The 26,057-nt window shown below is 41.7% G+C and overlaps 1 protein-coding gene across 1 annotated transcript in view; it reads left to right on the top strand.

Moving 5' to 3' along the window:
- malrd1 (MAM and LDL receptor class A domain containing 1) overlaps nt 1–24,157 on the top strand; it is a 36,205-nt gene extending 12,048 nt beyond the window's left edge. Inside the window, exons 12-34 of the mRNA XM_028961868.1 lie at nt 60–147; nt 346–528; nt 725–881; nt 1,271–1,427; nt 1,513–1,623; nt 3,585–3,798; nt 3,883–4,133; nt 4,404–4,695; nt 7,890–8,135; nt 8,781–8,938; nt 11,942–12,122; nt 14,087–14,212; nt 14,758–14,913; nt 15,853–16,010; nt 16,577–16,778; nt 17,235–17,513; nt 18,170–18,292; nt 18,664–18,730; nt 22,017–22,111; nt 22,347–22,443; nt 22,559–22,616; nt 23,831–23,929; nt 24,068–24,157. Of these exons, the coding sequence (XP_028817701.1) occupies nt 60–147; nt 346–528; nt 725–881; nt 1,271–1,427; nt 1,513–1,623; nt 3,585–3,798; nt 3,883–4,133; nt 4,404–4,695; nt 7,890–8,135; nt 8,781–8,938; nt 11,942–12,122; nt 14,087–14,212; nt 14,758–14,913; nt 15,853–16,010; nt 16,577–16,778; nt 17,235–17,513; nt 18,170–18,292; nt 18,664–18,730; nt 22,017–22,111; nt 22,347–22,443; nt 22,559–22,616; nt 23,831–23,929; nt 24,068–24,157 (3,588 nt within the window). The remainder of the gene's footprint in view (nt 1–59; nt 148–345; nt 529–724; nt 882–1,270; nt 1,428–1,512; nt 1,624–3,584; nt 3,799–3,882; nt 4,134–4,403; nt 4,696–7,889; nt 8,136–8,780; nt 8,939–11,941; nt 12,123–14,086; nt 14,213–14,757; nt 14,914–15,852; nt 16,011–16,576; nt 16,779–17,234; nt 17,514–18,169; nt 18,293–18,663; nt 18,731–22,016; nt 22,112–22,346; nt 22,444–22,558; nt 22,617–23,830; nt 23,930–24,067) is intronic.
- Nucleotides 24,158–26,057: the final 1,900 nt, after the last annotated feature.

Below are 26,057 nucleotides of genomic sequence, written 5' to 3'. Positions count from 1 at the left end.
TGACAACAATCAGCGTATGTAACTTCTGACTGTGGCTGTGTGCCCTTTTCCACTGGCAGATACTGCTAGAGGGGACTGTAGGAGACGACTTCACTGGAGATATTGCCATAGATGACCTGTCATTTTTAGGGTGTCAGCCTTTTGAAGGTAAAAACAGGGTGACCAATGGAACTGTCGACCTGTTTGTTGTCTACGAGTGGTATTCTTATAAATTATGGAAAAATTGATTGAACAAGTTTATCACATTTATCTGTATGATGGTAAAATGTTACTTTTATCTATTTATTTCATGTGATTGTGTTCCTCTGACTGTAACCTATTTGTTTGTCATTTTATTCAATTCAGGTGCCCTGCCATCCACTGGGCCCACAACCACCCCCCATCCAGCACTCTCATCTTCTGTGGTGCCTCCACACACTTGTTCTGAGGGCCAGTTTGTGTGTGTTGCACATGGAGAGTGTGTGGCTCTCAGCCAGGTCTGTGACTTTAGGCACGACTGCTCCGATGGCTCAGATGAACTTGACTGTGGTATTTATAAGTGATCTTCTTGCACTACAACCACCACACATGCTTTGTATAATCACTCTCATTCATGCTGTAAATTATTTAAACACTATGTATATATTTATATATGACATTGTGATCATTTTCTTTGGTAAAATGGCCTCTTGGATGAAACTGTATTTTATTCCAGTGAAACTTTTGTGTGTTGTTGCATCTGTAGTGAAAACCTTGTGTAATTTTGAGGACTCATTATGTGGATGGTACCTTGATCATCCGTCTCCCCAAGTTCATCTGCATGCGTTCCGCTGGCTCACTGGGCAGGGCAGCAGCATCCACCAAGGAGAGAAGAATCATAGACCAAGCACTGACCATACAATGTGAGCCATTACACACACACACACAGGTCTATAGAGACCAATGGGAAAGTTTGCTCTTCAAAATGTTTTTTGTCCATCTAAGGCAAAATTTGATGTACAAATAATTTTTGTATAATTTTTTTATGATTTTATGTATTCAGAAAGAACACAGCACATGCTGAAAAAAGCATTTAGTACTCTTATGGCAAAACCTTCTTATGTTAAAGCAAAAGGTACTGATATGGTACTGCCTTTGTCCTGTTTTCTAATTTTCCTCCTTTACAGGCTAAGTTTAAGTAGTTTACAGTTGTCACACCTAAACTAGGTAACACAGAATTAATTTGACCAGTGATTTATATTAAAACAGTGCAGTGTCCCTGATTGTGTGAGATGATTATGTGTGATTTCAGCGGCAGTGCAGAAGGATGGTATATATACGCTGACAGCTCTAATGGAGGCTATGGACACACCACTGATCTTTTGACTCCACTGATTTCCTCCACGGGGCCACAGTGCACTTTGGAATTCTGGTATCACATGAGAGGGTTCACAGTGGGAACTTTTCAGGTAAGGGTGTATAGACAGTATAGTTTTTCCTGGAGTTTCTCACCATTTGATATTAAAACAAGAGCACTCTTTACTCCTCTTGCAGGTTTTAATTCTGTCTGAGAGTCTCACAAATGTCATCTGGTCCCAGACGGGTAACCAAGGTAACCGCTGGAGGAGAGGGGAGGTGTTCATTGGAATTCAACACAACTTCCAGGTACGTCTCTTCTTCTGTGGAATCCATCAAAGTTCAGATGTGTTTAGACCTGTGCAGATGTGTTTACGTTGGTCTGATCCTTTACCAGACAGATGGCCAGACAAAAGAAAGGGAAACCTTCATCCCAGGATTTATGCCCTGTATTGTTAGGTATTCCAAGATTCTTACTCCACTTAAATACAAATGATAAAGCAGAGAGATACCCAGAGATGAACCAAAAATATGAACTTTCAGACAGACGGAAACACATTTGCCCAGTGAGACAGCCTTGACATTTCAAATCAATCAGCAAAGAATGTTGATGGATGGAAACTTTTTAAAGTTAAAAGTTAAATGCAAGATATAATAAACCATCCATCCTTCTTCAGAATCAACCCTTGGTGAGCAGTGGGCAGCCATGACAGGCACCCGGGGAGCAGTGTGTGGGGACGGTGCTTTGCTCAGTGGCACCTCAGTGGCACATTGGCAGCTTGGGAACCGGCAAACTTTTGATTACGTGGCCTCTTCCTTAACCGCTAGGCCACCACTACCCCTTAATCCAATATAAGAATATAAATATCAGGATGTTTTAAGAAAAAGAATCTGGATATGTCTGGATGTGTTTTTTAAATTGTGATCCATGGATGACTGGTGTGAGCGCCGGTATTTGTAATATACAGATATATACAGATAATATTTGTAACCTTTCAATCATACAATTGTAACCCCCTTTTCAGCCACCAACACAGGATCTTGTGTCCCATGGCAGATTGTGGAGTGTCTGGACTTGCTTCCTAATCACTAACCCTACTTCAACCCTAATAGAGCGCTTCCTCCACTGTGGAACATACAACATTAAAGTTATTTTCTCCAGATTCCCAATAAGTACCACAACACATTCAAAATGCTCTAACACACAAACCGATTGCACAAGGCGACATTATGGAGGTGGGGATTTATTTATTTATTTTTGTACGCGACCCTGACATCATGATTACATGGCCACCAAATGGGTTTTTGGGCAGTAAGGGCCGCAGAGGGAGGGGATGGCATCTAATTGGGGCGATCCTCGAGTTGGTGGATGGGTGTTGATACTGCAAAATTAACACAAATGGAAGATAGACTAACTTCTTCTCTGCTGAGAAAAGATCATCTCCACACAGTCCTCTTTGACCCATCAGTAACCTGGCATGTGATTTGGCTTGTGTCACACCACCATTACTGCAGAGCACGCTGGGAAATGCAGTCAATATGCAAATATGTTTTTACAGCGGCTCCTCCCATGGCTCTATACACCTGTGGTATTGGCTCAGTCATCCCAGAACCCTGCATCCACTCCAACCCCTTCCCTGCTCTAATCAAATACAGGCATACTGTTGTCCTTCTTGATCCAAATACAATTTGAATGGGCATATATGCAAATATGCGTTGTCTGTCCATCTTTTTTCCATCAGTCCCTGACCATGTGCATCATCTGTTACAAGCTGCAGGTTTTAGTTGTACTGAAAGGTTATGGCTGTTGATAGTGTATTGTAGCAATAAATCACCTGTTTATTACAGGTGAGATGTACATCCTACAGATGCACTGGGATGTATGATTAGTTGGGCCTTTTTCATCTGCTGCTTTCATCCATAGTCATCTTGTAGATTTATTAGCACTTGGCCAGGTAGTGCTGCAAATCCTGATACTTGAGATGTTGCATTTGATATTTTAGAAGGCTGGTTAATATGACCCTTCTTTTAAAGTCAGTTATCAACATTCATCACTCTGCTCTTTCATCATCCGGCAGTCGTCATGTCACCTAATCAGATCATCGAGTGTAATCCACTTTTCATATCACTGTCTGAAGTGCACTTTTGAGAATTTAATCAGTCTAACAGAGTTATGAAAGGTCACTTTGAGCATATAAAATGGAAATAGAAGTGTTCGGGTCCTCTTGGTGTCTGAATTATGGTACAGGAAGTTTGTATGTGTGCTGCAGGTGATTCTGAGGGCGAAGCGTGGTGTTAGCTACATGGGGGACGTGGTCGTGGATGATGTTCTCTTCACTCATTGTGCTCCTGCCCTCAAGCCACCCCGCCCCTGCAGGCGGGAGGAGTTCACCTGTGCAAATGGCAACTGCATCCCACACACGCGCCTGTGTGACTTCATCAGTGACTGTGGAGACGACTCTGATGAAGAACACTTCATCTGCAGTGAGACATTCACACAGCCCTGCCAGACACATATTGGAAAAATATAAAAACATATTGAAGATATATGTTCTATGCTCACTTCAGAGGGCTCTGCCACTGGACGCTGCAACTTCGAGTTTGACCTCTGTTCCTGGCGGCAGTGCCAGAAAGATGATTTTGACTGGAGGATCAAAGCAGGAAGCACACCCACACTTGGCACAGGACCCTCAACGGATCACACCATGCGAGACGCCTCGGGCAACTACCTGTACCTGGAGAGCTCCTTTCCACAGAAGCCTGGAGACATTGCACGGATCTCTGGACCCCTGTTCAGCCCCCGCAGCAAAGACTGCAAGGTCTGATAAAAAGCCTGTTTTTGTTATGCTAAGATTGAAGGATATGTTCTTGCTACAGAGTTGTTGTTTTTTTTCAGGTGATTTAATGTCCATCCATTGACCCTTAATTTAATTTTATAAGATTTTTAAAATGTAAAGATTTACATTTTTAAAGATTCCGAGTTTGTGGCTATGGCAACATGTGCCATTCATCAAAAGGTTGAGTGAAGAGAATACTTAGGTCTTCCTTCATAATGTATTATTTTTGTCTTCTGTTGTTTCTGTTGTTAGATGGTGTTTCACACACACATGTCAGGAGAGGGTAGTGGGACTCTAACCATCTATCAGGTGTCAGGCTCCTCTCACCAGCTTCTGCTCAACCTGACTGGAGATCAAGGCAACAACTGGCAAAGACAGGAGGTGACCTTGAGCTCCTCTGGGCACTTCTGGGTGATGTTCGAGGGTAGGGTTGGTCCCAACTCAAGAGGAGACATCTGCCTGGACGATATCATATTTTCTCCTGGTTGTATCCTCAGCAAGCCTGAGACTGAGAATGAAGCCACACCTCCTCCACCTTCACATGGTAATGTGTCTGCTTTTTGGCCTTGTGTTTTTCTGTGTTCAGCACATTATCTGTCCAATTTCATTTGATGAATGTCAGTCTGTCAAATTTTGTATGATTCTGTGGCAAACAGATTGGATTCAATATATTGAATTTCAGACCACCATTTTATATCTGGACATAAATTATGATCCATAGCCCAACCATGAAGAACAAACAAGTGACACACACTCAGCCCTCAGGAACACTGAATCAGTCATATGTGTATAAAAGAGCCAGGCTAAATGTGTACATACAGAAAAAGACATGCATATATGTATGGTTGTGTTAAGTATTCCACAATAAGCTTTAATATGTAATAATTTATTATAATTGTTTTACCATTTCGTACAACAAGTTTGTGTGTACAGATGATTAGCGATTATTAGATAGTAAACTAACATGATTGGCTGGTTTGTAAACTGTAAACTGAAAGGACAATGAAAGGACAATCAGTGCTGGAGACCTATGGGTTGCTGTGTACATCCTGCCTGATCATTTCTAGCATGTGTTGTTATGTGTGTTTGTGTGTGGGTGTGTAGTGGCTAAATACACAGTGCAAGTTATATCCCATATAGTTCTCCAGAACTGACATTATCTGTTTGAACTATTTGAGGGTCTAATGTTAATTATTTTCTTACTCTAATTAAACGACAGTTCTAACAAATGCAATTAGGACTGTGGATCACTAGCATGAAGGTTTGATATCTGACAGTTTGATGCCAGTGACACAACACAGAAAAGAGGAGGAGGACCCAGGCATAGATTAGAACCAAACGATTTTTATTTTATTTTATTTTTAAACTGGACAAAGGGACCTTGGAAACGGGGACAGGAAAGGCACCACTCACACAGGGATCACACACACACACACACACACACACACACACACACACACACACACACACACACACACACACACACACTACCTGAAAAGCTAACATAACACTCAAAACCACAAAACTAAGAAACAATGTAAGAGCAGCTGAGCACAAACGTGTCTCCCTTCCATCGAGTGATTCGGTACAATACGGAACCTGGAGCACTGATGTAGGCACAATTCAATAGGGAGGATGTCAGATGCCAGGAATCATGGGGGCAGGCCTGCAATCAGAGTTCTTTAATTTTATTTACTAAATAATTTGTTTTAAAGTTTCAGGTAAAATTTTTAATTTGTGTTTTTACCAAAAGGAAGATTTTCATTCATCATTGGAAACTGATTAAAGAGACGACTGAGTCAAAAATGACCTTGGCTCGAATGATCTGTTTCTGTGATTGAGGATGCTCTAATACTGGTACCCGCTGTCCTTGAGGCCGAAGAATTATAATACTTCAGAAGTGATGGATTTTATTAATCTCCCTCATTCTTTGTCCTCTCTTCTGGATTTGTGTGGGGCAGTGGTGGCCTAGCAGTTAAGGCAGCGGTCTCGTAATCAGGAGGTTGCCGGTTCGAATCCTGATCCGCCAAGGTGCCACTGAGGTGCCAACGAGGAAAGCACCGTCCCCACACACTGCTCCCCGGGCGCCTCTCATGGCTGCCCACTGCTCACTCAGGGTGATGGGATAAATGCAGAGGACAAATTTCACTGTGTTCACCGTGTGCTGTGCTGCTGTGTATCACATGTGACAACCACTTCACTAAAAAAAAAAAAAAAAAAAAAAAAATCAATATCATAAAGGACCTGCTCAGGTTTAACCCGGATTCTGGGTTTCCATTTGTGGTTCCTTTGTATAAATGTAATCCAGCTAATATAATTATCTGAACCTGAACTGAACCAGTTGATGTTAATGATTCTGAATACACATGGCGAACTGCAACGACATTTTCCATCTCCCTCCAAAAGGGGGCACTGTTTGAGTTCTGGTGAAATTACTGGAGCATTGGGAAACCCAGTATGTGGTACACTGGGTAATATGCAATAGGCCATTACTGAGGGTTCAAGCCTTATTGAATGTCCTGTGCCATAATTTCTGTAGCTCATGCACAGATAAATTCACAGATAAATTTAATAAAGAGTTTAGCTGAAGAGCAGCAGTTTTTGATTTAAGTCTGGCTATACAGGTATAAAGAACAGATATTGACTACAAATCACTGATGTATGTCGCTCTGGACAAGAGTGTCTGATAAATACCTTAAAGGTAATGTAGAGAAAATCCCACACAATAACAAGAACCCCTTTATAAAATAACTTTCTCAATCACTGCTTATTTGGAGCAGGGTGAGGACTCACCATTAACAGACAGCATTCACTCACACGCTCACTCCTAGGGACAATATCAGAAACCGGAGAACCCAGAGGAAACCAACACGAGGGGAACATGCAATGTACAGAGCCTGGAATCAACCTGTGAGGCTGAAACATTCAGCTGCCCCTGTCAATGTTTAACCTATATAGACTCTAACTGTTCCCTTTTCTAAAAGCTGCTATAGATAAAATCTATTCTGTAAAAAGAAAAAAGTACAGAGCATTTTTTACATGATTTTGCTAATTGGGTTAGTGGGTTGTGTTCTGGTGATGGGTCATTGGTTATTGATTATTTCACATTGTCATCCATGCATTTTAGGTCTTAGGTCTTCATTTTGACTGCACTTGGTCTGCCAACAGCTCTGCCTTTGGCAGTATCAAATTAGCTTCAGTCTAATTTCCTTCCATTTCAACACAGTGTTGATGAGCATGTTACACAGTACATATTAAATACATACACGCTATACTACTTAAGTGTCCATTTATATACATATGTCCCATATTAGTGTTCAGGTATGGTCAATATTTGGCTGTTCCATTCTGTTGCCACACAGAGACGGGGGAGCACTAAAAATAAGATTTAAAACTAGATGGCAGAGCCAAAATCGTTCTATGTTGGGAAAAGTTGAAGCAGCAGCCTGGCGATGCCATTATAAAAGGACCACTGTTGGGCAACATTACGTGGTTGGCTCAGTTGGTTGGCTGGTTTAACAGGCATCGGTTTAACAGGGGCTTAGGTTCTATACCACACGCCACAACCTGAATCTGGAGCTGATGCAGCGCTGGATGATTTGTAGTGTCGTTAACATCAGAGATAAAGTGTCCTTCCACTGATCACGCTGTTCCGCTGACTGGTCACTACAATTTACTCCTGTGACATGTTACCCTAACCCTATCTGAACTCCAAAACGTGTGTATGTGTGTTTCCAGGTTCCTGTGATTTGGGCTATTTGCAGTGTGATAATGGTGGGTGCTTCCTGCCAGAGCAGAGCTGTGATTTTGTGGACAACTGCGGGGATGCGTCAGATGAAAAGTTCTGTGGGACGTCCTGTTCTTTTGAGAATGGCCGCTGTGGCTGGAAAAAGTCATTGGCGGACAATTTTGATTGGACGCTTGGTGTAGGATCCATCCAGAGCATCAGACCTCCTTTTGACCACACTCTGAAGAACGAACATGGTAAAGATTATTTCTCCGTGTGTGAAAGAGATGTGAATATTGCATGTACACAACTGTTTAATGTGGGACAGTGGTGGCCTAGCGGTTAAGGAATCGGCCCTGTAATCAGAAGGTTGCCGGTGCGAATCCTGATCTCAGGTGCCCCTGAGCAAAGCACCGTCCCCACACACTGCTCCCCGGCACCTTTCATGGCTGCCCACTGCTCAGTAAGGGTGATGGGTTAAATGCAGAGGACACTTTTCGTTGTGTGCACAGTATGCTGTGATGCAGTGTATCGCAATGACAATCACTTCACTTTCATGTACCATTTTGCTGTTTATACTGTTTTGCTGAGGTTGAGGTTTTTGTCTGATGGTCTGAGGCTCAGCTCCTACCAGCTGCAGATCTTATTCTCATAGAATAAGCTGAAGCTGAGTGTAGCTGTCAGATTCTGAGGAGGCTGTTAATGGTTACAATGTGACCTCTGACCCCACCTCTGGCAGATGTAAGATCCCTAGTAATTCATTTTCAACTGAATGCCAAGGAGAGAGAAATCAATCTTTCTGAACTGCTTTTACTTGGTCTTCTAATTTTTTCTGTCTGTCCCACTCTCATTCCTGTTTTGGCCCTTTTTTTCAGTTTCTCTCTCTCTTGTTTTTCTCTTAGGGCATTTTGTGTATCTTGAGGTCACACCTACAGGACTCAAGGGTGATAAGGCTCACATGAGGAGTTCCGTATGGAAAGAATCCAGTGCCACTTGCAAACTCACCTTCTATTACTTTATATCTCATAAGGCAAAAGGCACCATACACCTCTTTGTCAAGGTAACAGGGCAGTTTGGGTTAAATGTGCAAATGAATAGATGAGGTATAACATAAGCATGTAAAATATAAGCAGTAAAATATAAATGCTGTAAAATACTGTAAATGTAAAATTATGCATTTTGAAGGCACACCAGAACACACCTTTTGGCGCCTTGACTAATGCACCCTGTTCCTCAGCTGGCATGGCGTACCTAAATTAATATATCATTTGCATTCAGCAGACAGCCAGTGAGTCAGTGTGGTCAGTAATGATGGCAGAGCATCTAATGCTCACATCTCGGATGGTATGGTGTGTATGAATCAAGTACTAACTGACCTTCAACTCAATGAGCTCTAATAGACAACATGTCAGTCATTAGACATAGATTTAGACAAGGCACTTGATACATTCAGGTTATATGCACCATGACCAAAACCGAATCAACAAACAGATACTGTCACGGTTCTGACACGGAACAGAAAGAGAACGTGTGTTGATGGGAACGAGTACCCCAGTGCGGCTGAGCACAAAGGAGGCAGGTAAGTTTCCACCGTATTAATCTGCGAACGTGAGCTGGTGTAAGCCGCAACAACCCCACAGATGTTGACGTTCTCGGACCAGATCGGGGAAGGGACAGGACGAAAGGATGAGTGGGTAGATGAGGAGACAGATAAGGACAGTTTTACTTAACTGAGGAGAAATAGAGCCGAGTAAAGTTGATAGTGGCCATATTGCCAATTTATGGGAGTCGCGTTACCTGGTTTTCACAGTGTTCCTGGTCATGTGGCCAGAGTCACATGACAGATACAGTGGGCCAATAGTATTTGGCAGCCACCAATTGTGCAAGTTGTCTCACTAAGGTACACATCAACTGTGAGAGACAGTTGTAAAAATCCAAGAAATCTCATTGAAGGAATTTTAAACAATTTATTTGTATATGGTGAAGAAAACAAGTACAGCTATAAACAATCAAGAATTCTGGGCTCACAGAATTAGAAGAGCTTGTTACTATCATTTGTTTCCTGAATTTGAACTAGTTATTTGTATTAAAGACACCTAGCCACACCTTCAAACAGACTGACTCGTCCCAGACTTGTGCAGTTGTACAATCTACAATAGGCAAGCAGCTTGGTGAGAAGAGCAATTGGAGCAATTATTAGAAAATGGAATCTGGGGCTGCGTGTGGTAAAAATGATCTTGAGAAATAGCCCAGAACTACACAGGGGGATCTGGTCAATGACCTGAAGAGAGATGTGACCACAGTAACAAAGTGTACTTTTAGTAACTCAATGTCATCATGGATTAAAATCTTGCAGCATTCCAAAGATTCCCCTACTTCAGTAGCACATGTCCAAGCCCATCTAAAGTTTGCCAGAGACAATCTGGATGATCCAGAGGAGGATTGGGAGAATGTCATGTGGTCAGACCAAAATAGAACTCGTGTTGGGAGGGTGAAGAATGCTGAGTTGCATCCCAAGAACACCACACCCACTGTTATGCTTTGAGGCTGCAAAGGGGACAGAATGACTGATTCATATTAGGGAATTTACAATGGGATGTATTGTGTATTGTGAGATTTTGGGCAATTTTGTGTATTGTGAGATTTTGGGCACTTCCATCAGTGAGAGCATTGATGGTGAAACGTAGCTGGATCTTCGAACATGACAATGAACATGACATGATACCACATTGCAAGGTTCTGGAGTGGCCTAGTCAGTTAACCAAACCTCAATCCAATACAGAATCTGTGGGGGTGGGGTGGGGTGGGGGGGGTTGAAAGTCTGGGACAGCCCCAAAACATCGGAGCTCTTGAGATGATCTGCATGAAAGGATGGGACAAACTACTGTGTGTGCAAACCTGGTGAAGACCTACACCTCATTGCTTCACCTCGTTGCCAGGTTACATTACAAAGTGTTGAGGTGAACTCTTGCTATTGACCAAATACTTATTTTCTGCACCATATTTAAATAAATTCCCTTAAAAAAATTTTTTTTTTACATTCAGTCTCTTACAGTTGAAGTGTACTTATGATAAAAATGACAAACATCTGCCATATTTTTAAGTGGGACAACAATACCTTTATTCCCACTTGCGCACACACACATACCGGATTTAGTTTCATTTAGCATCCCACTTAAGAAAATAATGAGAGTGTAGAGTAGATAGTTAGACTGGGAACTACTTTATCTTCAAAGTTTATTAAAGAACAGACACACAAAGCTAATTACAGGGCAGTGCATCTTTAAGTGTCAGGTCTTTTTGTCTGCATGTGTCTAATAATACTATGGAATGTAATTACTGTACCAGTAATGAACCAGTTTTAGTTTTTATTTTGGTGTTCATGGTAGACTGCTGTAGACTCATAAACACTTTCAATAAAATAGTTTTCAAATGAGAACTGAAACAGTGACACAAATGAAGTACTGGTCTTGCTGTCAGGCTGCTTTTTACTGAAAACATTTGGTGAATGATGAATGTTTGTTTGATATTTTTATCCATAAATGTGTTTGAATAATGTCCTGTGCTGTATGCAAATATGAAATTGTTCTGGTGATGCAAAGTTATTTTAATACAGAAGCACTGCTTTGCTAATGACGTGACTAACTGACCTAATTAATTTTTATTGATAGTTGCAGACTCCTGTGCCATTCGGCCTGGGCACAAGAGCAATGAAACATCTGAACAAAACCTTATTATACTAACAGCGCACTGTGACTACCAATTTTCCAACCCATACATGGTGTCTTCTTCTAGTTCCTGCTGCTTCACCAATATGGTTACAAAAACATATTACTTGTGTTGCTTACACATTCCTTCATGTACATTACATATGATTCCCTAGGGCCTTGATGCTCAAACAGTGGTGGACAAAAATATGTATGGCAGTTACTAAGGCATCCAATATAACAACATAAATTACAAAAAAAAAAATCTATACTAACTACATGTAAAGTCAACATCTTTTTTTTATCCTTCACCATCAATGAATACATGAAGATTTCTGTTCTGTTTTCTGTTACAGACAGAGAATAATCAGTGGGAGGTTTGGACAAATGAGGAGAGGGCAGGAGAAGGGTGGAGAAGAGCGGAGGTTCCACTCCGAAAGCTTCGGAATTTTCAGCTCATCTTTGAAGGGGTGCGGTCACGTGACATCAGTGGTGGAGCTGCACTGGATGACCTGGAGTTTGTTGACTGTGCTCCATGTGAGTATGCATTACAGATATATATTCACCTCAAATGGTTATCGGCCTGCTTAGTGAATGACCAGTTTCTCATTCCCTAATATACTTAACTATTGTGATGCATAAAAATGGAAGGCTGCCATAATGTTTTGTCTGAAACCTCATGGATATAACAGGGGCCAGAACTTATGATTCACAGGGAATTACTAGGATTGGTTTCAGTAGTCAGTGTTATATTCAGGTGCTTAACCTTTTCTTTATAAATGTGAAAAAATAATGTCACAAAAAGAATACAGTATATTTAAACATATGCGTCTGAGGAAACAGACACGGTAAACTGAAATTAAAGCACAGCAAAAGCATGTGAGACAGATTTTGATTCATTAATTTGTACAAGATCTTGAGATCAAGTTATAAATGCAAAACAATAACCCGATGGAAGAAAAAGATGCAGAAATAATTTGAGCAGAGTAATTTCATGAAAGGCTGTAAAACCGGCACTGAAACAGATTCTAAGACACTGGTGGTACCAGAGTTGCGGTGAGACTGATCAAATCACACTTCATTGCAGTCACTCACACTTTACATGTTAATAACAGAAAAGAACTGCTAAAACCTGTTGTAGGTATTAGATATTGTAAAAACCTCTGTGGACACACCATTAAGTCAATGTGTAACAATTTGGAGACAATTTGGCTCTTTGATTGTTCTGCAAATGTCTATGAAATGTGATTATAAAAGCACTGGACAGCAGCATTTTTTACTCTCATTTTATTAGCATTATTTTTTACATTATTAATGATTGACTACTCTAATTCAGTGATCTGGCACACAGTGTAAAACATGCCCAAGTCCAAATTGCTCTTTGAACCACGTCTGTGCAAGTGGAAAAATTATTATTCAGAGGTGGGTTTTGGGCATACTAAGTGAAAGTGAAGTGATTATCATTGTGATACACTGCAGCACAGCACACGGTGACACAACAAAATGTGTCCTCTGCATTTAACCCATCACCCTTAGTGAGCAGTGGGTAGCCATGAGCAGCACCCAGGGAGCTGTGCGTTGGCACAGTACTTTTCTCAGTGGAACCCCAGTGGTACCTTGGTGGTTTGGGATTTGAACAGGCAACCTTCTGATTATGGGTCTGTTTCCTTACCCTCTAGGCCACCCCTGCAGGGTCACCTTTGCAGTTTGGAATCAGTTTTCTTACCTGCTAGGCCAACCAATAACAAGTAACAAACCTATAACAAGTAACAAACATGGCTTGTCACCCCACTTCTAAAAAGGAGGGGTACAAGATCAATGAGCAATGCACCACTAGAAACTTGGTGGTGGACACAGCAAAGTATTGTTTAAAAACTGTCTTTAAATCGTTGCCGTGGAGCCCAAAATGTCTTTGTCTTTCATTTTGAACTGCAGTATGAACTGCTGCAGCAAGGGTTTGGACTTTTAAACCTGCATACTAGCATTGTGCTTCCTGTTAACGTCATGAGAACCAATAGGTTGTGTGGGGTATTGTCATGAGGGTATTGTTTGATTGCCTGTAAAATGTGTCTGTGCTGAACAGCTGCTCTCGTGACACTGAAGGGGATCGGGTGTTTTATGAAGTGTTAATGGGAAAACTAACAGACCGTGAGGGGTGGCAGGGATGGAAGCTGGTGAGCTGGTGGAACTGGGGGTGTTAAAGGACCGTGTTCATTTTACGGTGTCAGACAGCTGTGTTTTGCAACCTTGGTGTGACACAGTCTAGTAAAATTCTCAGTAGAAGTCTCTGATCCTCAGAGGGCACTCAGGGTACCCTGTGATGTGTGCCGCTCTAGCTCTCAGCTAAATAGCCGAGGTATTACCTTAACTGTACTAAGAGCCTAAAGGCCAATGCTAGCTGACACTCTTGCTACTAACATGGCCTTTTAGAACCTGTGAAACATTCCTGTAAACCATGTGACAAACGTTAACATTTTTCTTTTTGTGTGTGAATGTCTTAGATGCAGTGCCTGGATCCTGTCCCTCAGTAACTGATTTTGTGTGCCACGATGGTCACTGCATTGAATCTCACCTCATTTGTGACCACAAAGCTGACTGTGCTGATGGGTCAGATGAGATGGATTGCAGTGAGTAACAACATGACATAAAAAAATTAAGCTGTGCTACACTTCCACTACCCCTGGAATACAGTGAAAACAAACATCTTACAGACCACGTGCTACTGAATCGCAATGCATGTCTGTCTCTGTACACTTTTCATCTGTTAAAATCTAGGATGGTTTGCAGGAGGAAAGGGAGGCCTTAGTAATAATTGCTCAGCAGTTCCTGCCAAAGGCTGAATCTCGACAAGCGTAGGAGAAAAATGAAACCCTGCCTAACAGACCCATAACAGTTGCAACTTTACATGCTGTAGTCACTCAGCAACTTTAAGCTTTTTTACGGTTACAAATTTTGTCATTTCATGAGTGTTAAGCAGTTTGTTTCATCATAAATAGCATCTAATAGAGTTAATGCTATTTTGTTTAGTCCTAGCAAAAAATGTTAGCATGTGGTTTGTTCATAAAAATTAAATCTAACTGACCAATCAGACGTTTTCACATCAATTTGGCATTTTTATGCAGCTGTCAAGGATTTATGATGGTTATTTGTAGTCACTTTCTGTATCTCTCAGGTGTCAGCCTCCCAGGCACCTGTGACTTTAACCTGCCTGAACACTCATGGCAGCCCGTGTGCCAGTGGTCACAAGAGTCAGATGATGACTTTGACTGGACAATCAGGCAGACCTCAGACAACCCTGGAACAGGACCCATGTCTGACCATAGTCCTGGTAATTGCAACCATGTAAATGATGTAATGTGTGCTATAGATTAACACATCTGCCACCTTGCTGTGGGTCAAACTTACTGTGGGTTACAAACTGATGGAATTCAATATGGAGCTGCAGGGCTTTCAAAAATTTCCCACTCAATTCCCATACAAATACCATTGGGGGATTATAATGTACATTTGAAAACAACTTTGGTCACTATTAGTTAGGTCAATAATTTAAAAAGTTACTACTATTCTCATTACTTAGTATCAAAAGTAATTATGGCCATGACACCTTGATTACATAAAATTACTATGCGATTACAATTAAAGGTGAATTAATGTGAATTTATGTCTGTGACTGCAGCATCCAGCAGTCCTGACCCTGTGAAATGTCTTTTTAAATTAATTAAATATGCATGAAAATCCCCTTTGGTGTCTTATTTCCTGCTGGACCTGTACTCACATGTCTGTGCTAACATTTGGCACATCTCATAGAATAAAATAGGAAAAAGGTGCCATGTTGTAGATGCTGTAGTTGAAATTGGAAAGTGATATTATTGCCACACACCTCTCTGCTCTCTGGAGAGCTCAAGTGGGGTTTGCTGTGTGTGTGTGTGTGTGTGTGTGTTGGGGGCAGATGGACAATATTACAGTGCACTATGATACTTTCAGAAGAGGAAATTGAGACATTCTTCAGTTTATTGGGTAACTTAGATGTAATCACTGCTGTGGGAGAACTCAGCAGATGGAGTGTGTGAGGGATATGGTGAAAGACAGAGGCAGAAATGAATGAGTTTTGTGGCAGTGTTCAGAGTAAGCATAGTGGTATTACCACTATCGCCACGGTGTACATTACATCATAAAAATACAAACTGAAAGCACCAGTTCCCACCACATCCATCTTTTTCTCATAATTTTTCTTTTGTAGCCAATATTTCCCTGTTCTTTCTCAAAGATGGACAAGGCAGCTTTCTATATGCAAATTCTGCAGTCCAGAGAGAAGGAGACGTTGCCCGGGTAATAACCCGCAAAGAGTTTCCAGCCAGTACGGGAGTGTGCCACTTGCGCTTCTGGTTCTACATGTACGGATCAGAGCAAATGGGATCGCTCAAGGTCAGCGTTATAACAACTGATATCGGCTACAGAAAGTTTTATTTTTTATGAACTGTAAACAGTGTGGGTGGTTATGTATTGACCATGTCAGGTCCCCAAATGTTTGCTTAAATCCTTTCAATACAATGCTTTATATGTCCTACGTTTTTTAACCCATCATTTATACAGCTGTTGAACGGTGTTGGTTTCTGTTTCATTTACATTCAATGTTTCATTGATTTTGGACATATGGCTGCTCGTGTGGCCTTATCCAATTCTAAATGAAAGCCTGAAGTAAGGTGATTTATGTACACAATGTGTTGAGGAGAAATCGAAAAGAATTTCAGAAAGGTGGTGACAATAAGTACTGTTTTTACGCACTTTATGAGATGAACTCTTTGACAGTGACAGAACTAAAGCTGTATTCCATTATGCCTCCCCACTTCAGCTGAGTAGCAGGTAAAATGGTGAAGAGGTTTTCAGTTTGTTAAAAGATAATAACATTCTCATTTTTTAGATGCGAAGTGGTCATAGAATGTAGTGGAAATGGGGAAAATAAATTGATTTGGTGCTTTTTGTTTCCACAGGTGTTTACAGTGGGCCAGAGTGGTACTCGTCTGTTGATGTGGGTGACCAGTGGCAACCGTGGCAAAGAGTGGCACTATGGAAGCGTGATCTTATCCCATGCTGTGCCCTTTAGTGTGGTTTTTCAGGCTGAGGTCGGTGGGGACCAGTGGACAGACATTGCCATTGACGATGTCTCCTTCACCACAGAGTGCTCCACAGGGGGTGGGGGTTCTTAAAAGCAACTTTTTTTTAATAAGAGCAGCCTACTGTCCACAAACGTAAATATTACTATAAACAAAGTCCTGCTTACTGTTTCCCAATGACTTTTGTGGAATATAGGAAATAGTCAATGCTATGTTCCATCACTGGGTCTCAAACTTCTTCTGGAAGGCTGGTCCATTTTGTCAGCTCCAATAGGAGAGTTTTGGTAACAGTTAGTGCTGGCTCTAGTAGAAATATGAATGTTGTGTAATCAAGGATCTGTGGGATGTGCTAGAAAAACTAGTCTGATCCATTGAGGCACAACCTCAGAGCTTACAGAACGTGGTGCCAGATACTTCAGCATATATTCAGAGGGCTTGTGGAGTCCCAGCTGTGAAAGGTCAAAGCTGTTTTGGACATACACAATCATGTTATGGCTTATCAGATATGTGTGTGTGTGTGTGTGTGTGTGTCCAGCTCTGGTGACCCCTGTGCCACTGACCTGTAGTAGTGGAGAGTTCCAGTGTGCATACATCTCCGAGTGTGTCCCAGAGAGCTGGCACTGTGATGGTGAGTGGGATTGTGCTGACCATTCCGACGAAGATCTGTGCTCCAGCGTTTCCCCAGGAACCGTGCCGCCCCAGAATGACTGTGGCCCTCAGCGTTTCCAGTGTGCCGACCGCTCTTGTCTGCCTGCCCTGCTGCGCTGTGATGGAGTCCCTGACTGCCCTGAGGGGGAGGATGAGAACCAGTGCTGTAAGACACTAAAATCTGACCGTGTCTGCGCATACCACAGACGTACAACACACACAGTTAGTCAAATAAGCTTATGTCTACTCCTTACTTTCCTTAGCTTCAGCATCATACCTACAATGCTGGAACTGTAGCTGCAATAAGATGATACAAAATGCTGGAATATCTAGTCCATTCATTGAATGTCCACTCATATTCCACTCATAGGGTGGCAGTAGCCTAGTGGTTAACACACTTGCCTATTAACCAGAAGACCCAGGTTCAAATCCCACTTACTACTATTGTGTCCCTGAGCAAGACACTTAACCCTAAATTGCTCCAGGGGGGGACTGTCCCTGTAACTATTGATTGTAAGTCGCTCTGGATAAGGGCGTCTGAAAAATGCTGTAAATGTAAATATTCCTGGAGCAGTTTTGGTCTCCAGTGGAGATACAGTGGCCGAGTACCTACAGATGCTACTACAGTATATATTGCATCAAGTGAATAGGAGTAAACCTAACAGCAACAGTGTAGGTCTAACATAGCACCATAATATATCCTTCAGGCTCAGTAAAAGTGCTTTGTGGCAGTACAATGTAAAAAAATTCGTCCTCAATTTCTGTCATTTCTCTGAACATACACACTCACACACTTTATCTCTCTATCTATCTCTCCATCAGCACTGGAACAGTGTGGTTTAGGCTCGCTGGTTTGTGAAGAGATCTCCTGCATCCCGTATGAGAAACGCTGTGATGTCACAGTCGACTGCCTGCCCTTTCAACCAGATGAATCTTGTTGCCATGGTAACACCCATCTTAAACACCCAGTAGTCAACACTAGTTAGAGCTGGGGCTGGGGAGCAGTCAGCTGTCTGTCAGCTGAGGAAGTGGAGGGGCATCTGAGCTCCACCCAGACAAAAACAAAGCAGATCTTTTCTAGAGAACTGGGGAGTGTGATTTGTGTGCACGCATATGGTGGTAGTAGCCTAGTGGGTAACACTCTTGCATGTGAACCATAAGACCCAGGTTCGAATCCCTTACTACCATTGTGTCCCTGAGCAAGACACTTAATCCTAAATTGCTCCAGGGGGATTGTCCCTGTAAGTACTGATTGTAAGTCGCTTTGGATAAATGCTGTAAATGCATATGTTTAATGTTTTTTATGTGTTTTTCAGAATGTCCAACAGGTTATTGTATGAACAGAGGAACATGTCACATACACGAGCATGGACCTGTTTGTCTGTAGGTACAGACACATTTAAACACACACACACAAACAATTAACTCAGAGAACTACATCCAAAAGAAAAACCATGTGCTACATCAATGTAGACACTGTAAAGATGCGTCTACCAGGAATTAAAACTATGGTTCCTTCAGAATATAAATATAATTAGAATATTCCTTTCCAGTCCCTCATCTTATTAATGAACTTATAAGAATGCAGAAAAACATTTAACAATGCTATTTTAAATTGAAATTTTTATATGAACTATTCATTGTACAGGTAATCATACCTGTACAGTGAATAGTTCATATAAAAATTTCAATGTCTATGCACAATATATCTGAATTGAAATACTGTATAATGTTTTAACATTTATTTATTAAATGTTTCTGGTGTCATAGAATTATTAACTGTCATTAATTGGCTAAATAGGTATACAATTTTGGACAGATGATCCATTTGAGGTATTTCACAATGACAATCACTTCACTTTCCCTTTTGGCAGTGACAGGGATCTGCTGGCACAATTTATTTTGTCACTGAATAATATTTCAAAAGTACATAACACATTCATACAGATGTATTTACAGATACCAAAAATATTTTCTTTCTGAATTCATGCTTGGCGGAGTGTGTGGGAATTCTAAGCCTTTATCCCCAGTAAAAGTCAGGCCCTGCTCTGAGACATTGACAGACATAAGCCAATTGTGAGATGGTAGTAGCCTAGTGGGTAACACACTCACCTATGAACCAGAAGACCCAGGTTTAAACCCCACTTACTACCATTGTGTCCCAGAGCGAAACACTTTACCATGAGTGTCTCCAAGGAGACTGTCCCTGTAACTACTGATTGTAAGTTGTTCTAACCAACCCGCAGGCATGTGGCAATTGCTCAAAACAACTAAACACAAACAGTTGCAGGGCCACTAAAGAATGTAGCAGCTGCTGCACAGTGCCTTTTAAGCACTGTCCTGATTGGACCCAGGTGTGTCTCAAGCTGCAGCCAATCCTGGCAGAGCGCCCCCTCCACGGGCTACGTCCCCGAGCCCCAGCAGTACCATCAGAGGAGGAGGAGGAGGCGGGGCGGGCGGTGGCAATCACAGGGCCTCTGCCTGCAGTGTCCTCCCGCTGGCGGACCTGGACCCTCTGGCTGGCTCCCTCTGGAGGCGGACCCAGGCCGATGCCTGGCGCGCCCTTCTTACTGGCTTCTTCTTACTCCCCACCCACCCTCCCCTCTGGAGGAGCCCCTAACCCGAACTGCATCCCCCCCAAAAAAACTTTGGGGGAGCACCCCCCCCTAGCTGGACTTATGGGTATTTTGGGGCTTGTCCACATCGCCCTGGACCAGCGCAGTTGGGTCAGGAAATTCCTCCCTGGGGTTCTGCTCTGCTGCTAGGTCGTTATCTGGTGGACATAAAGCCACAGGATGCTGGCCTACAAAGCCAAACAAGGAGTAGCCGCATCCTACCTCACAGCCCTTATTATACCTCGCACTGCTCCTCGTATACTCCGAGCCTCCAGTACTGCTCGCCTGGTCCCTCCATCTCTGAAGGTAAAAGGAAGACACTCATCTAGACTCTTCTCAGTCTTGGCCCCTCGGTGGTGGAATGAACTTCCCCTCGAGGTCAGAACAGCTCAGTCACTGAGCACCTTCAAATGACAGCTCAAGACCTTCCTCTTTAAAGAATATTTAGATTAACTTGTAACCTTCTTATTGTCAAACTAGTGTACAGAATGTACAACAGAGTGAATAAAAAGGTTGTATTCATAGTTGGGGGTCCTAATGAACAGCTGGATAAGTCGCTGGATAAGGGCGTCCGCCAAATGGCGTAAATGTAAAGAACGTCGCTGCCCAGCTGCTGCACAGTGCCTTTTAAAAACTGTCCTGATCGGGCCCAGGTGTGTCTCAAGCTGCAGCCAATCCTGACACATATTTACCATTACAATTCCACTAGCATTCTTGAATAAATGATGCTTACTTAATTACAGACCAGGTTAAGGATTCACAGGATGAATCCATTAATAGATGCAGTATGTAGATGTAGTAGGAGTCAGGACTGATGCAGTCATTTTAACCAGCAGCTTGTCAACAAATGATCAAAATTAATTCAACTGATACATGATGCTTGAAATATAATGCATACTTTCCATAACATTTGTTTGCTGATTCGCTGCTGAGAAATATCATCCTGTGCTTTGATTTGGCATATTAACTGGTCAACATTAAACATGTGGGAGAGAATTAAAAAGTTCAAAAACTGATGAAACACTCTTTGAAGGATTCTCCTCACGTTTTAAAACTTACCCAAAGTAGATACAGAGTCACTGGATCCCAGTTTTAATGTTCTTGCAGCAAGGAGACACGTTTAGTACAGAGTTGTCTGACTGGTCTATTTTTACATTAGAGCAGTTTCTGCCCTGCCTACTGAGTGTGAGATTTCTTAAAGCAAAGAGAACGTCTGTTGGGTGGTAGTAGCCTAGTGGGTAACACACTCGCCTATGAACCAGAAGACCTAGGTTCAAATCCCACTTACTACCATTGTGTCCCTCAACACTGAGTGTCTCAAGGGGGGACTGTCCCTGTAACTCCTGATTGTAAGTCGCTCTGGATAAGGGCATCTGTAAATGTATGTTAGCACAGCAGTAATTGCACGGCTGGACCTTCACAAGGTCCAGGCACCCAGTCAGGAATAATAAAGAACATGTCTGATTACAGCATAAACAGATAATATGTGGAGCTTTTAATAACACAGCAGATGGGGAAAGATCATCAAACTGGCTGGGGGAGATGGTTGTGTGTTTATTAAGGCCAACTGTGAGGGGGTGATGAACAGGAGTGTATGTGTGTTTATTTGTGATTTCAGTATAGTAGACAATTAACTCAGGGATGCTGATGGGTGGATCACACCTCATTTGTTTCTCACCTCCTCTGCTCTTGCTTAATTCTTCTGTATTTCTTGCAGTCTTCTTCTTTCTCTGCCAGTTATATTCTGTCTTCCTTTGAAACTTTTGTATTAGTATTATGTGTTAATCTCATTGATTAGTTTGAATGGATGTAAAAAAAAATTATTCATTTGTCATTCAGCTTCATGCCACACTCTTATTCTTAAAAATTTACTCTTTGGGACATCCAGATATACTTCCAATGAATTTAAAATTGATTAAAAAAAAAAAAAAAAGGTTGCAACCTTCAGTCTTTCTCCACCAAGTAGTTCTAAGTATTTACACCACTGTATGCAGGAATATATAGAGATTTCTCCCTTTTTTGTGATACCAGTGTAATGGTCGGATTCTCTTCAGGTGTCAGTTTGGCTGGACTGGTAACCGTTGTCATGTAAGAGAAAAAGACCGGCCCACAGTGACTCCACCACACCTGCTAAAGGAAACTTCACTGGGTATTACTCTGCGTGTGTGTATGTGTGTGTGTCTGTGTGTGTGAGGACCAAATATACTAACTGAAAAGCATGACACATTTTTTTGGCACATTGCATATTTTCTCACTATATTGCCTAAATGATCTTGGTTGATTCTAGCATCTTTGTAAATGATTAGTTCTATTTTTTTTACAAAAACACGTTTGAAGTGAAGGTATGTGCGCTACATATAATGGCGAGTGTGTGTGTCTTTCAGTGGCTGTGTATGCTGGTATAGGCCTGTCTCTGTTTCTGCTGGTCATTGGAATGTCCATCACAGTGGTGTTTGTACTCCAGAAAAGACACTTAGCTGAGTATGTCGCAACAAAAACATTTTAGCGTTCATGGCTTTCACAGTTTCTTAAAATATTTCCTTCTTTCCTCCTGGCCTGTGTGTGTGTGTTTACACTGTACTCTCTTTTGTTACAGTAATTCTGATAAGGTTCCTCTGGAAACAGAAGACAGCTTGTCTGTTTGGAAGGCTGAGGTCAGTAGGCTTCGCCTGCCGGTGATTTGTCAATTCAGGCTGGTAGAACTGTTCCTCAGAGAGAACCTTTCAGTGTAGCATTTGCCAACCTTGTCCTTAAAATGTACACAAATTTACACAAGAAAGAAACACTTTTTTAAATTATGTTTGTACATGTGATGTATTGACTATTTTAAACATCCAGAATGAGAAAGTAGCTTATTTGAGAGCTGTCAGTCATCAGGCTCCTCCCATTTCAAGATCTTATAAAGATCTTTTCTTCAAGATACACATAATTGCCAAACAGTTTATTCTGGTAATGTCTATGTCATTCCTGAGTATGCCTTGCAATACACTAGCAAACAAGCCCCAAGCTTAGTGCATAAATACGTGTGTCCTATTTCTCATTACTCACTACTCACTAAGTGAGTGTGACAGTGCTATTTATGAGATTTTATTCTCCTAGAAATCCAAGAAAAAAAGTCATACATATCTATATGTTTAGTTTTCATTATTATCGATTAGGGATCATTTCTTATATTTACATTTATGGCATTTATCAGATGCCCTTACAACCAGTAGTTACAGGGACAGACCCTCAGGAGCAACTGTTAAGTGTCTTGCACAGGGACACAATGGTAGTAAGTGGAGTTTGAACCTGTTTGTTTGTGGTCTACTGGTTCATATGCTCCATATGCTTCAGCTTCCATATAAACACAAGGCTGAAAATCATGTCATCAAATCAGGGATGTAGGAGTGTACGGACACACTTTTGAGGCTGGTTGCAGACCCCCTACAGAACATGCCAAAATGGTAACAGTATTCCGTGATATCAGGAACCTCTTTAAAAAAGACGATACACCATGAAACATTGAATATTGTTGTTTTATGTGGAGTTTAAGGTCCTCAGACATTAGGGTGTTCAAGCATCTGTTGGCGGCCCAAACATGGTAACACATTATCATGCCCACATTCATGTTAACATGTTAAGGTTTTGGCTGATATACTGGACCCAATTTAAAATCTACATCGCAAGCTTTGTGCTTGAATCTATTTCTGAGCCCGTTCCCCTGTGTTTTCTGAGCATTGTTTCTGTTTCCTTAGCTTTTGGTTGTCAGATACTTATACCTGCATGTCCCCTCTACTTGTGACAAGTACATTTGTCCATAATTCAGTCAACATGTTAATAGGTTGTATACACTGTTACATACTGTTTACATTGTGTGAATTCGCAGAAACCCACACTGAAGCAGAGGACCAAGGCCTGGTCACCCAGGCCAGGTCACCTTCCTGGGCTTGCAATCAGTGTGTACCCATGGAGGAGCGAGATGGAGGTAAGGGGATTAGACACAAAATCAGCCCTGAAATAAGTGTCACTGATTGCCATCATCAGCATTTATTTGAGAATCTCAACCAAAAAACTTGACTTTTGGTATATATATCTAAAGTGTGTGCCTGTGTGTCTCTTTTAGGGTTATGATGGCAAAATGTCCTTCTCCAACCCTCTCTACGGTTATCAGGCTGAGACGGAAGCATATGACTTCAGTAGCTCAGATGCATAAACATGACAAACACACACAAAGTATTAGAATCAGTCTGGCCTGCTGTGGCTTCTTTTACAGTAATCTTAACACTTTGGTTCTTAACATGACTGTGCTTGCATGAAGAGAAAAAATAAAATGCTGAAAATTAATTTTCCAAGCTGTTAGCTCTTCTGGGGGAAAGATGCCTTGTTGCAAATTATAGGCTCATGTTCTAAAAAAAATACAATAAATGATTGTGTGTGTTTGTGTGCCCTATTGCATGTGAGAGTAAGAGAACTATGAAAAGATTTGTGTGCAATACGGTTGCATTAGACCATATAATATGAGAAGCACATTGTAAAAAGTGGAGAATAGTAAAAACATTTTCTCTCTACACACAAACGCATTGTATTAAAACCACTCCAACCTGATGTTACCTGGCAGAAAAAGGCATGGCACAATAACGGTTAAAAGGATGAACAGTTTCTGATTTATTAACACCAGTAGATTATTATTGCAGTTGTAACTATTGTTTGTAAAAAAGGTACCAATGTTAGAGAGAAAACCAAAAATAAAAGAAAGGAGAAAAGATAGAGAAAGATAGAGAAAAAGCCAGGAGAAGAAGAAAAGACTCAGGAACGAGAAGGCCCAGTTCCCGATGGAAAGCAAACAGAAACCCCAAAGAGAACATTCTTTTATACATTTGACTCCCAGGAACTTGCCATAGACCAATCAGAATTTGTTGTTTCTGCACTGTCATGCCCTTGGTGTCTCCTGTCTGAGGCTGACAAAGACAGAGCGGGGATCATAAAACAAATGGCTGGCCTTTCACACCTCTTTCTCAGTGGAAGGCCGCCTGAAAAAATACATGGAGAACGGAGGTGATGAACCTCTATGCAAAACAAAGCCGTAGAACGTCACGGGCTTGTGATTTCCCATCTTACAACATAAATAAAAATATTCATATTAATATGTCCTTTAAATGTATTGCAAATGCACAAATTGCTACACATAAAGGAACATATGCCATTCTAATCACAGCAGATCAAATTTCAAATATGGATTATTATGGCCATGAAGTGTCAGTAACAACAATGAAGTGTTTTTACTTATTAAAAACAATGGTGAATTTAGTTATGCCTTATTGAAGCTACATTTCATATCTCTGGATTGTTCCCTGCTTAAAATTAGATTCAAATCAACAAATACAAATAACAGCAGAACATCTGATATTGTCACCATGTGAGTTCGGGGATGCATTTTCAGACATGCTTGGAGCAAGTGGACAAATCGTCGTACAGGGAGAGGACACTGGAGGAGCTGGGGAGGATGACTGGAAGCACTTGGCCGGTGAGAGGGAGGCAGGAGTTGAGATGGAACGGGAGTGGAGCAGTGGACGCACTGCAGTGCGGCGGGGAGGAAGCTCTGGCTCCGTGGGGAGTAGCGGGGAAATGAGGCTGGATGGGAGGACGTCTGGGGTGGCAGGGTAGCATGGAATATCGCCTTAGCAAAAGGGGCAGGCAAACTCAAGGTCAAGGACAGGCGAAGTTCATGGTCACAAGGTAGAATTTGTCAGACGATCGTCGTAGCAAAAGGGGCAGGCAAAGCTCGAGGTCAAGGACAGTTTGTGGTCACAGGGTACAATCAGTCAGGCATAGGTAAACAAGGCTAGCCCACTCTCTGGTGGGCTGGAGGTGTGTTGGTCATGACAGATATGTTTTTGTTGATTTTTGTTGAAGCTTTGTGCTCAATTTTGGAAACAATAATCTGGGGTGTATTAAGGGCCTGTGCTGTATTATACTTCTTTTCCATGAGGACCTTTGGAAATGTATTTGGAAATGGCATTCTGTCTGACCTGGCTGAATATATAAAGACTGTTGATAAGATTGTAGACGCTTGGTGTTGCGAGGGTTGTTAAAATTGTTGTGCATTGAATGTG

Source organism: Denticeps clupeoides, chromosome 2 (assembly GCF_900700375.1).
Source record: "Denticeps clupeoides chromosome 2, fDenClu1.1, whole genome shotgun sequence".
Lineage (NCBI taxonomy): Eukaryota > Metazoa > Chordata > Actinopteri > Clupeiformes > Denticipitidae > Denticeps > Denticeps clupeoides.
Note: the sequence above shows the minus strand (reverse complement) of the source record. Positions and strands in the feature narration are given on the sequence as shown.